General features: G+C 38.6%; 1 protein-coding gene across 1 annotated transcript; it reads left to right on the forward strand.

Moving 5' to 3' along the window:
* The first annotated feature begins 4,827 nt into the window (after positions 1 to 4,827).
* Positions 4,828 to 13,208, forward strand: plek2 (pleckstrin 2). Its single transcript, XM_079640750.1, has 9 exons — positions 4,828 to 4,918; positions 5,838 to 6,002; positions 6,809 to 6,999; positions 7,086 to 7,177; positions 8,812 to 8,999; positions 9,510 to 9,611; positions 10,335 to 10,418; positions 10,806 to 10,884; positions 11,783 to 13,208. The coding sequence occupies exons 1-9, from the start codon at positions 4,868 to 4,870 to the stop codon at positions 11,932 to 11,934; spliced, it is 1,104 nt and encodes a 367-aa protein (XP_079496876.1). The 5' UTR covers positions 4,828 to 4,867; the 3' UTR covers positions 11,935 to 13,208.
* Positions 13,209 to 13,623: the final 415 nt, after the last annotated feature.

The raw sequence follows: 13,623 nt of genomic DNA on the forward strand, positions 1-13,623 counted from the left end.
AAAAATGTCTGTGATTTTCAGCGACATTTGAATAATTGATTGATGATTAATGTTTCGTTTGAGGCACAGGAGAGGGTCTTCAGCATGTGCATTACTCACACTCTGCAGCTTAAATAGGCCAACAACCCATAAACCACGTCACTCTTTATTGAAGAAATCTCAATTTGAAAAGATTAATTTCAACACAATGTGTCCACGTGTTGAGAAGTGCAAAGCCTACATGTAAACATTTCTTATTAATCATTTAATTTCTTCATTATCACAAATCAGAAATCCTTTATTCGTCCCACAGTTGGGAGATTTGCATTTTAACAGCAAAGGTGACAATGCAGATAAAAGGCAAAATAAAAATAAGTAGACAATGCCATGGCCTCAAAAAGATCTCAAATAACATGCATGCTAAAAAAATACAAGTAGCAGCAATATAAAAGCTAGGAAACACATACAAGTGGTAAAGAAGCAGCCAGTAATAACAAGTATTAAATTGTAAATAAAAGTATATATACTGCACAGTGTTATTACAGTTATAAGTAAAAGTGCTTACATTCAGTGACGATTCTAGAGTCTGTGGGGGCCCTAGGCTAACATTCACCGGGGGCCCCCCGGAGCGAAGCAAGGCAACGAAACTTAAGATAAGAAGCAGCATTTTACGGTGCACCGTGCATGGGGCCGCCTTGAGGGGGTTTCCCGAAATGTCGTTGCAGTAAATTAAAGGGTGTTTCATGTTGTCGTTGCTGTGGACCTTCTTAATCTACCTTCTTTGGGGGCCCCCTTCTGGTCCGGGGCCCCAAGCAGTTGCCTGTCCGCAAGCGGCGGCCCTGTTTACACTATTACATTTAGCTTGCGCTTTCTCTACAAAGAGAAATGCAAAAAGTGCAATACACCATAAAGAAACAAACCCAAAAAAGCTAAAATAGTGTAATACATTTTTTTTTTAATAAGCCAAATCATTGTTAGTGCGAATAATGCATTGGCGTTAAATAATAATCATCAAAAAAGCCAAAAGTGCTGCGCACAGAAGTGAAGTTTTTAAAAATGTGAATTGTATTTTTTCAACGGTGCAGTTTAGAGGACGTCAGTGTGTGGACGTTTCAGGGTTTTAGTCATTTCTACTCCTCAAATCATCATTTATATAATTAAAGGTCACATGTCATGCTTTTCCGGTTATTACCCGTCCCCTTGTGTGTTATGAAGGTTTTTCTGCATGTAAACGGTGTGCAGAGTCAAAACCCTCAAAGTACACCCTGTAGCGAGTAAAACTCTAACACAGAAAATACCTCCCCAAAACGCCTCGTTGGTGAAACGTCATCATGACGTCATCATCCATTTGATTCTTTCGGGTATGTGCTTACGAAAGCACGTACCCGGAACTAAATGGGCCAATCCGTGGAGCCGTTATGTTACGTCCGCGGAGCCGTTACGTTAAGCCCCCGCTGATTGGTCCAAATTGACCAATCCACACACACACACTCAGTGCAGGCAGCTCTGTTGATTTCTGCTCCCTGGCTGCAGGCTGATAACAGACAGTTGGGATCGCGCGAAATTCTCTCTGCAGACCCATTCTCACAGCGTTTATCAACCTATAAACCTTTTTCTTACTCAATATCAATTCACACTTATTGTTTTTATTTCGGCTGTGACTTTGTGTGTGTTCAATTTGAGTTTGGCTGTGTTTGGCTGTGTATCGCTAAACAAGGAAATCACGGAGGGGGGGGGGGGGGGAGCTGCAGCGAGCCGTTTAGTGGAGAAAGTGAGTACTGCTGAATACACATACTTTACAGAGATGCTGTATGCGAAACCAATGTGAGTTTGGAAAATTGCACAGTATTTTTCTATTTTAGTATACCTCAACAATGGAATTATGATCAGTGGAAATGGCCATGACATGTGACCTTTAAAATAACATTTTCAACAGGCTTTAAAAAACTTATTTGGGAATAAAACTTTAGGACTTTTAGCAATCCTCTCTCTCTTTGAGTCTCGTAAAGCCTGGGACTGCCTGAGCTGTGTGTATCCAGCTGTAGACGTGGACACACAAACACACACCCAATGAACAATAAGAAAACAGAGTCCGGAGAGTGTTTGCACTCTAAGTGTGTGACCAGGACAACCGGGCCTGCGTCACAGCCCTTCACATCCTGGCGTGCCAAAACACCATCATCTTTATTTCACGTGATTAATGTTTGATTAATGGTTAATGTTACACAGAGGGAATTCCAGACACACCTTAAGCCGCTGACTTGACATCACGTTCGGCAGTCAGAGGAGTGTGTTTGACTTTGAGCTGCTTGAGAGTCACACAAACAGGATTTGGGTTTGTATTTCCTCTCCGTGCTGAACAGATTCCTCTCGTGACACCCTGTTGGTCGGTTGCTACGCTGAGTCTGCTGCACATTCCTCTGGTCTAATATTGGCATGCTTTCCTCCTTCACCTGGGAGACACAATGCAGCGTTTACAGGAAACTACTGCCTCTGCTTTTCATTCAACACAAAGGCTTATTAAATTATATGTGACCCGCTAAGGTTATTCAAACATGCTGACAACCTGCTGGAAAAAAAGTCCTGGCAGGGAAATAAAAACAACACATTCCAAATTATGTAAAGCAAAAATGTAATCCCTTCAAAATCATTTAATGTTTGTGAGCACATCTTTTAAGGATTCAAATAGATTTTAAAGCTGAAAAAGTATTTTCGAGATTCAAAATTGTTTATTTATTTAGGAGTGCAACGTATAGCTTGTAAAAATGCTATTGATCATGTTTCGTGCAACCTCATTGTTTCTGCATGCTCCTACGAACGTCCTTTCAAACTCTCAATGGAGGGGACAAGGATTTTAGCCTTTGCAGACCTTTACCATGCACAAAAACCTATATGACACACTACAGGAAAGAGACAACCCAAAAAAAGGACAATATGGCCTCTTTAAAAGGCTGTGCTGCACAGGGGCGGTTCTACGGGGGGGCCAACAGGGGCCAGTGCCCCCGTAACACTGACCAGGGACCCCCCTCCAAAAAAAAGGTTACAATATTACGATTTATTGGAAATAAATCAAATCAGAGACGTGGATGTACAGTGGAGATTAAACTGTTCCTTACCTTATATAAGCAGATACTTTTTATGTTTTTTAATGAAATTGTCACTTAAAGTTACTAAAACAAATACTCTAAATGAAAAAAACGTCTATTTTACACAATTACTTCCTACTGTCTTTGTCTTTTTAACCCGCTTTGATTGTGCCTCTCTCATGAAATCACTGGCCCCAGCCTGCCCCCCCGGTAAAATTGGTCTAGAACCACCACTGGTGCTGCATGTACGTTTCTATATTTGCAGCTTCTTTCCATTGCCCCCAGATGGCCCAAAAATCTGTTATTTACGAGTTACAATAGAGTTACTTGAGGGTACCAATTAAGTTAGCAAAGCATCCAAAATGACTTAATCGTTTCAGTCAAAGGATGAATTATAAATACATCATTTCTGAGCTTCCTACTGAAGTATTAGAGGATGATTAGCAGCAGGGCCTCATGTGGCTGCAGTCCCTCTCTCAGGACCATCCCCCGCATGTTTCTCATTAACTGACTTCTACCTGCTCCTCTTCCTCCTCCTGCTCTTCTTCCTCCTGGTGCTGCAGCTGCTACAGAACAGAGAGGTTAGACCACCAGCTGCTGGTTGTTCATCAAAAAGAGATTGAGGATGTTTCCTACTGCTTCATTTCCTGGATCTGAATCACTCGCATACTGGGACTGATGGGGTGGAAAGTCCCCTAGAGATTTAGAAAGATTTTTTTTACTAAAACACACAGCATGTAAATACGGTAAGAGCCAAGGCTGCTCATCCGTGTGGTAAATGTACTTCTTTTTAGTAATACTTGTTCTTACTGTTTTACTGTTCTAACTTATTTACGTAGAAACATATGTATTCATTTCATTTCATCGTTTATTTGAAAAGGGACAATGCACATTGATGAACACTCAAAACAAATAATGCTTCAAGTGTAAATATGCTGGATTTTAGCTTTGAGCTCATTTCCATCCGTAGTCCGTCACATACAACATTTACGAACATGAACTTTATATACATAGCAAAAATAAATACAGTCCATGTAAACATTTATTAAAAAAAACACATACTTTTAAAAGACTTCAAATTTTCAAAACTCAAGAAATTGTGTTTTTCAAGGATGGTACAGTGGTGGTATGAATTTGGCTTTCTGCCAAACACCTTGACAGCTCTCTTGTACAGCTCTTCTATCGGTTGTTATGTTTAAACATGTCTTACATTCCTGTATTATGTAAATTGTAATTATAATAATGCAATTACTGTCTACCATAAGTATATTTTATTTAACAATTTATATAGATCCAGAATCCTATTTATTGCTACTGTACATTAAAAGAAGAAAAATGAGAATAAATTACTTTACGAAAAAAAGTCTTATAAAATATCTCCATCATTTGTTTAAAAAATGTAAAATAATAATAATTTAAAAAATCAATTAAAATAAAATCTGTTAAATAGTAAAATATAAAAAAAAAAAATTCTTTAAGAAAATAAAAAACATAAATAATTGTACATTTATTTTATTTTAACTTCTGTACAATTTCATGTCATGAGCCTTATTAGAACAACTTCTCCTTTCATCGTAAAAATAAATGACTTTACCGAACAATCCTCTCCCAGGCTGATCCTCTGAAGGAGTGTGTCGCCCTCAGGTGATAACTTACAGAAGTTACAGCATTTATTCAGCCTATCGGTGAGCAGGAAGCTGTGAGTGTGTTAGGGTGTGAGCAGGGTGACGCACTTAACAAGAAAACACTCATAAAGGTGAGCAGGCAGGAACAGGCTCACTTCCAAGATCCCTCTGAACAGAATGGAAACAAAGAAAAACACAACGCTGAGAGAGGGCTTCCTCGTGAAGCGGGTAAGAAGACATTACAAATACATTAGATTATAACTGCTGTCAAGTCTAGAGTTAATTGAGTAGTTAGGGATGATATATAATATATTCATATTTTGTTGTTGTTTCTTAGGCTGATGTTTACTTTAATCACTGAAATCCAAGTGGTCTAATGTCACACTGATGTATTGTTTGTAAGCGCAGGGTCTTTTTGTAAAGGTGTAACTAAGTACATTTACTCACTGTACTTAAGTACAATTGATAATACTTTTCTATACTTTTACTTGAGTAACATTTTGAATGCAGGACTTTTTCTGTAACAGAGTATTCCTACACTCTGGTACTTCTACTTTTACTTGAGTACAAGATCTGAGTACTTCTACTTTTATTCAAGTACCAGATCTGAGTACTTCTACTTTTACTCAAGTACAAGATCTGAGTACTTCTACTTTTACTCAAGTACAAGATCTGAGCACTTCTACTTTTATTCAAGTACCAGATCTGAGTACTTCTACTTTTACTCAAGTACCAGATCTGAGTACTTCTACTTTTACTCAAGTACCAGATCTGAGCACTTCTACTTTTATTCAAGTACCAGATCTGAGTACTTCTACTTTTACTCAAGTACCAGATCTGAGTACTTTTACTCAAGTACAAGATCTGAGCACTTCTACTTTTACTCAAGTACCAGATCTGAGTACTTCTACTTTTACTCAAGTACCAGATCTGAGCACTTCTACTTTTACTCAAGTACCAGATCTGAGTACTTCTACTTTTACTCAAGTACAAGATCTGAGTACTTCTACTTTTACTCAAGTACAAGATCTGAGTACTTCTACTTTTACTCAAGTACCAGATCTGAGTACTTCTACTTTTACTCAAGTACCAGATCCGAGTACTTCTCCCTCCTCTGATTTGATTTCTTCTGATGATTTCCTCTCAGGGTCATCTCGTCCACAACTGGAAGCCGCGCTGGTTCGTTTTGGTGCCGGACAGGCTTCTGTATTTTAAATACGACGGAGGTAAAAGAGACTCGTGCCAGCGAGGGAAGATCCTCCTGAAGGACTGCGAGATCACTTCTCCTTTCCTGGACTATGAAAACCGACCGGTGAGCTAATCCAGATTTAAGGCCGACATGATGTTAACTTTAAAGATTCAAAAGAATCAAACGTTTTTTAAAGACACAAAAAAATAGATTATTTTATAATTATTATTTTGTTAATTCTATATATATATTTTTGAATTGAATTGAATGATATTTAATTATTATTATTATTATTATTCATTTTGTATGTAAAAAAAGTCATGTGCAGCTTATCCCACGATCACAACTTTCCCGTCATTTATTTAATTTATTAAAAGTAAACCTGCTGTATTTTTTGTTTGTTACTTATTTCGTTTTTTTTAAATAAGACAAAGAAAAGAAAAGAAAAGGAAATCAATTATATATAAAAAACGAATTAATATTCCTTAATAAATTGGTAAAATATTTCTTAAAACTTTACTAAAATAATCTATTTGCAGATATATATATTTGCACATTTGAATTCACATTATGAGATTACACATTCAAATTAAAATACATTACATTCCCCAAAGCGACTCACAGGAGCAATTTAGGGTGAAGTGTCTTGCCCACTGCACGGCATGCAGTCTGCAGTGGGGATTGAACCCCCTCAGTGCACCAACCCACTGAGCCACAGCCTCCTAAATAGGTGCATATTGTGTCACATGTTTCCTTCGTTTATGTTTTTATGGTTAGAAACCACAGTAAGGTGCGTCTTCACCAACTCTCCTCCTCTTTCGCCTCAGGATGCGGTTTTGTTAGGACCTGAACTCTGAGGAACGATTTGCCTTCCACTTCTCGGCCGAATCCACCAACTATAAATCTCCTTTCTGTGTATCTGTTTCCAGCTGGTGATCAAGCTCCGGACGAAGAATGGCGTGGATCATTTCCTGGAGGCTTGTTCCCGAGAGGAGAGGGATGACTGGGCGGGAGATATCAGCGCCGCCATGGAGAAACTGCGGGGCCCCGAAGGTGTGAAAGGGACAAACCTGCAAACTACTACTACTACAGGACCCCAGCTGCACGACATCAATCTGATGTGAGGCTTTTGAAAACTGTGTTTAACCTTGTGGTGTTTTCACTGTTTCACCAACGCCATATTTATGATTATTTGCTGTTTTATAGCAAAGTGCTGGAGTCCATGTATGACGTGCACAGTGGAATCAAGATGGGAAACCACTTGGATCACGGCAGCTCGTACAGCAACTGTTTCTCAGGTACGCCTTTATAATATCCTCTTTTTAAATTACCTATATCTTAGACTATAAGAAGAAGTCTTGAGGCCTGTGGGATAGAACTGGTGCCCGAACAGAGAAACTGCAGTGACCTTGAGTCCTGACCCCGGTGTGTAACACTGGAGGTGGGAAAGTAGTGGAGTACAAATACTTCGTTACTGTACTTAAGTACATATTTCTGGTATCAGTACTTTACTCCACTACTTATTTTTCGGACGACTTTTCCCTTTGACTTCTTACATTTTGAACTCAAATACCTGTACTTTCTACTTCTAACATGTTGAACACAAATACCTCTACTTTCTACTTCTTACATGTTGAACTCAAATACCTGTACTTTCTACTTCTCACATGTTGAACACAAATACCTCTACTTTCTACTTCTTACATGTTGAACTCAAATACCTGTACTTTCTACTTCTTACATGTTGAACCCAAATACCTGTACTTTCTACTTCTCACATGTTGAACACAAATACCTCTACTTTCTACTTCTTACATTTTGAACTCAAATACCTGTACTTTCTACTTCTAACATGTTGAACCCAAATACCTGTACTTTCTACTTCTTACATGTTGAACACAAATACCTGTACTTTCTACTTCTTACATGTTGAACCCAAATACCTGTACTTTCTACTTCTAACATGTTGAACCCAAATACCTGTACTTTCTACTTCTTACATGTTGAACCCAAATACCTGTACTTTCTACTTCTCACATGTTGAACACAAATACCTCTACTTTCTACTTCTTACATTTTGAACCCAAATACCTGTACTTTCTACTTCTAACATGTTGAACCCAAATACCTGTACTTTCTACTTCTTACATGTTGAACCCAAATACCTGTACTTTCTACTTCTTACATGTTGAACACAAATACCTCTACTTTCTACTTCTTACATGTTGAACTCAAATACCTGTACTTTCTACTTCTTACATGTTGAACCCAAATACCTGTACTTTCTACTTCTCACATGTTGAACACAAATACCTCTACTTTCTACTTCTTACATTTTGAACCCAAATACCTGTACTTTCTACTTCTAACATGTTGAACCCAAATACCTGTACTTTCTACTTCTTACATGTTGAACCCAAATACCTGTACTTTCTACTTCTCACATGTTGAACTCAAATACCTGTACTTTCTACTTCTTACATGTTGAACTCAAATACCTGTACTTTCTACTTCTCACATTTTCCAAACAGGCTGGTTCCTTTAGTCTGAATGTGTGTTTGGTGGCGTGATCATTATTATTTAGAGTCATTGCGTGCCTTTTGATTTGAACACGATCCGTGTATCCATCATTTCCTGGTCTTCTCTAAAGAAGAGGGACCAATGAAAACGTTGTCATGTTGCCGTTGTTCAGCATGGAAACATTCATTAGCTAACAATGACATTATTGTTCTATTAATATAAAGGGAGGTCAGGTACTCTTTAAAACAGCTGCTAGTTATGGGTACTTTTTACTGAAGTACATTTCAAAGCCCATACATTCTACTTTTGCCAGAGTATTTTTAAACGCGAGTATCTGTACTTCTACTTGAGTAAAGGATGTGTGTACTTTTGCCCTATCTGTGTAACGCTGATGCCCCCCCCCCCCCCCCAGGCTCTGCGGTGGTGGACTGGCTGGTGTTCTCTCAGCTGGCTCTGACCCGGGTGGAGGCTCTGACTCTGGCCTCCGCCCTGCAGGAGGAGAGCTTCCTGTGGCCCGTCGGTCTGAAGAGCGTGGAGGCGCTGAGAACCGCCGGACTCACGGAGCACTTCATGGACGACTCCACCGCGCTCTACAGCTTCGTGAGTACCAGGGTGTTGGGAAAATACTGAATGTCCTCTTCCAATATCAGAGTCCACATGATAACAAAGGTATCCCAACTGTAGCTGTGAACATGACAGGATGTGTGATTACCTAGAAGAGCATCAGGACTGTTTGAGGCATATGATAGCTATGTGATTAACATGATGATTCAGCCTCTATGGAGAGAGACATATGACAAGCATGATCATTTCTGACGTGGAGCTAATCTGAAGTAAACATTGAATACTGCTTTCTATTCCTCCATCTTGTGACTGGGTAACTCCCTCTCTTGGATATCAGCATGTGAAGGACACTGTTCAGGAACTAGTTGATGCTCTGTATGTGATGACTACTTCCATTCTGGAGAGGATCACAGATACATGGATCCTGAGATTGAAGCTCAAGCAGAGAACCAGTGATATTTTTCTAACACTGGGTCTCTGCAGGAAGAATATCTTCACATAGAGAGAGATGAATGATATTTAATCCATGTTTCTCCTGAATCCCAGTCCGACAGCTTGAAGAAGAGAGGCAGCGTGAAGGCCGAGACCTCAATGTCTGCAGTGGAGCTCAGTGGGAAAGTGATCAAGAGAGGATACCTACTCAAACAGGTACACACTATAGGCCTGCTAATAAATCAATTGCAATACAAAGTAAATCAAGGAAAACTTCACCCACACATTGATTATTTGTATGTGAATCACTTATCCATTTTAACCTTCAACTCTTGAATAAAACATAGTCTTTCTCTCGTTCCTCCACGGTGAATGAAGAACCCCGAGGAATGGAGAATGTTTTGATGAATTGAAGTCGAAGGTTTTGCAAAATGTGTTTTGCTTTTGTCCCCGTTTGATGAAAGAAGTGAGACACATTGAGAAACAGTCTGTTTTATTGTACCACTAAATGAAATCAGATTACCTGGAACAAATGAGTGGATTCATTGCGACATGCTGCATGGTCTAATAATATTGCTTTGCTGTTTGGTCATTACTGCTGACGCTAGAATAAAAAGATGCAACAGAGCATTTAGGGAGCACATTTGATCAGATCTTGTACTCAAGCACTCAAGTACAATCGAGTACTTCTACTTTTATTAAAGTACAAGATCTGAGTACTTCTACTTTTATTAAAGTACAAGATCTGAGTACTTCTACTTTTACTCAAGTACAAGATCTGAGTACTTCTACTTTTACTCAAGTACAAGATCTGAGTACTTCTACTTTTACCCAATAACAAGATCTGAGTACTTCTACTTTTACTCAAGTACAAGATCTGAGTACTTCTACTTTTACTGAAGTACAAGATCTGAGTACTTCTCCCCCCTCTGCCCTCAGGGTCACAGGAGGAAGAACTGGAAGGTCCGTCTGTTCGTCCTTCGCTCAGAGCCGGCGTACCTCCACTACTACGACCCCACCAAGGTGAGGACAGAGCAATAAATAAAGAAACACATTTTTTAATTGGTTCTGTTTTACTGTAAATGTGTTTGAAGGTTAAATAAGAACAAATATTATTATTATTATTATTATTATTATTATTATTATTATTATTATTATTATTATAGTGCTTTTCTCAGTATTCAAACGCACAATACAAAATTAAATAATAATACAACAAAATCCATGTATTTCTTAATTATTTTCTATTTATATAAAAAAATAATTAAAAAAATCTTAAAAACACACATTTATTGTATTATTGTTATATTTGATATGTTTAATAAAGCATGTCGGCTGTGACTGCAGAGCTCATTGCTCCTGAATCTGTGTTTTTTACTTCCTGTCTTACATTACGTCACTTTCTCTCAGGATGACATCAGTCCCGTGGGCGGCTTCTCTCTGAGAGCATGTCTGGTTTCCTCGCTCGGAGATAACGGAGTTCCCTCAGGTGAGTCAACATCTGCATTTTATTCAAGTCATTCATGTGATGAGTGATCAGAACGAATGGCTTTGTGGTTGATTTTTCGACTGGAGTTTGTTTATGTCTGGGAGGAAAATCTACCCATCAATCAATCAATCAATCAAAGTTTATTTATAAAGCCCAATATCCCACACATCCTACATTCGTCTCAGTGGACTTGAATATGAATACGACCCCCTCTGAAACAGAGGACTGTGTACATCATATTTTTTATATATATCCTGCTTACTTGAAGTAAACGGCTATTTTGTGTTTTTTTTGTAAATTATTGAGTGTTCTTGCATTTTAATGTATGAGTTTTTGTATACCTCGGGACTGTGGGAAACAGTATTTCGATCTTTCTGTGTGTACAAACATATTTTGGAGATTGACAATAAAGTTGACTTTGACTTGACTTTGACCCTCACATGGGACAAGGAAACCCTCCAAAAGAAACCCTCCCAATTAACGGAAGAAAGCCCCACAATTAACGGAAGAAAGCCCCACAAATAACGGAAGAAAACCCCACAATTAACGGAAGAAAACCCCACAATTAACGGGAGAAACCCCCACAATTAACGGGGGGAAACATGTTAGAAACCGTGAGGAGATCAGGAGGATCCCTCTCCCAGGAGTCTGCAGGACGGACAGACGTACAATAGATGTCGTGTGTAAATTGAAAAGATAATACATTTACAACATAGGTAGTCCCGATGCTGGAAAATGCATGTGTCAGCAACAGGCTCAGCCACAACTCAGGACTCAGGATCCAGGACTCAGGATCCAGGACTCAGGATCCAGGACTCAGAAGACACATTGTGTTGTAACTGCACTGTCTTCCTGATGCTTGTCTTCTTGATTGCCTGTGATTCTTTCTACCAAACAGGTGTTAAAGGAAACATTCAGGGCAACCTGTTCAAGATCATCACTCAGGAGGACACTCATTACTTCATCCAGGCTCCGACTCAGCAGCAGAAGATGGACTGGATCGAGGCCATCCGACAGCAGACATCGAGCAGCGGGTCAAAACTGTTTTAATTATGCAGCTAGAGAAGAAAGACTTTCACATTCCATGAATGTAAACTGTAGCAGGAGAGAGACGAGGGCCATGCAATTTAAAAAGGAAAGTGTTAGTGGTTAAGAACATTTCAGATTTTCCATCGCTAAAATCAAAGTGCTTTCAGGATGATTATTCAGTATTTAAAGTTTTAAAAGGAGGATTTAAAGGCTCTAAAACAGGGGTGTCAAACTTCGGCCCGCCACTTCATTTGATGTGGCCCCACAAGAGCTTGCAAATAATATAATACGTTTATTATAAGGTCACGTGCCGCTTTACAGGGGCACGTTGCCCATAAACTACATGTCCCACAATGCATCTCATTTTGTGAGATGCGCACTGCAATTACTTACTCGACTTCTGCTTTCAGGCATAGTTAATTATTAAGTTATTACCCTAGATAATAATCCAATGCAGAGGACATATTGTAAAATAATACATTATTTTATTATGTATATTTATCTATGTATATTTATATAGTCTTAAAGTTACCACGGCCCTTTGAGTGCAACCATAATTCTAATGTGGCCTGCGATGAAATTGAGTTTGACACCCCTGCTCTAAAAGCACATAAGTCGTAGGAAGTTCACCTTTAGTGTACTTTAAAAATGTTTTCATGTGTTTTACACGTTTTTCATTATTTAACCATAAATCATTTCAGTTTGATTGTCCAGTATTTTTCACCTCTCATCCACTGCCATAGCAACAATGCACATATTTGATCTGCGCCTAGTTTTTATTATATCCAGATATCATGTAAATCATTTTCTATATATATATATATTTGAGTTGTTTTTCCTTACTCTTCATCTTCTTTAACTGTGTCGCTGTCTGCACCATGTACATGTTTTTCATTATTTGACCATAAATAAAAGTGAGGTGTGTGGCGCAGTGGGTTGTGCGTTGGTGTGGATTAAGGGGCACAGGTTCAAACCCCACTGCAGTCAGCATGTCGTTGTGTCCCTGAGACACTTCACCCCAAATTGCTCCTGTGGGGATTGTCCACAGTATTGAGTATGTAAGTCGCTTTGGATAAAAGCAAGAAATGTAAATCATTTCAGTTTTAATATTATGTATTTTAAAGTGCTTGCAAGGAGGATTCAAATGCTTTTGTTTATAGTAATTTGTTTTGTAATATTTCAGTGCGTTAACACAAATAAATGTGTGTTGCAACATGCAGTATTTACATTATTAAACCATAAATCATTTGACATTTATTCTCCACTACTACAAATAAATAACTCAGTGTTGAAAAGGAGATTACTTTCTTAAATGTTTTTTGCTCCACTACTATTATTTATGACAGCTGTATTTATTAATTTCTAGATTAACAGTTTTACCTAAAACAACATGTTATATAAATGTAATGAAATATGTCTGTGCAGAGACATTTAGTTTAAATTTCCTTCCTAATAAAGTCTTAAAGGTCCCATGTCAGGGCCATTTCTACTGATCATATTTCGGAGCGGACAGGTTTCCGGGTCAGCGAAACTCATCCTGAGCACACACAAACACTCACAGCCGAATTAAAAACAATAAGTGTGGCTTGATATTGAGTAAGAAAAAGGTTTATAACGCTGTGAGAATGGGTAGCATTTCTCCGCCATCCCAACTCGTCTATTACCAGCGTTCAGGGAGCTCTCTGCAAGTCAATGGGACTCCCTGTTAGT

Source organism: Notothenia rossii (assembly GCF_949606895.1).
Source record: "Notothenia rossii genome assembly, chromosome: 7".
Classification (NCBI taxonomy): domain Eukaryota; kingdom Metazoa; phylum Chordata; class Actinopteri; order Perciformes; family Nototheniidae; genus Notothenia; species Notothenia rossii.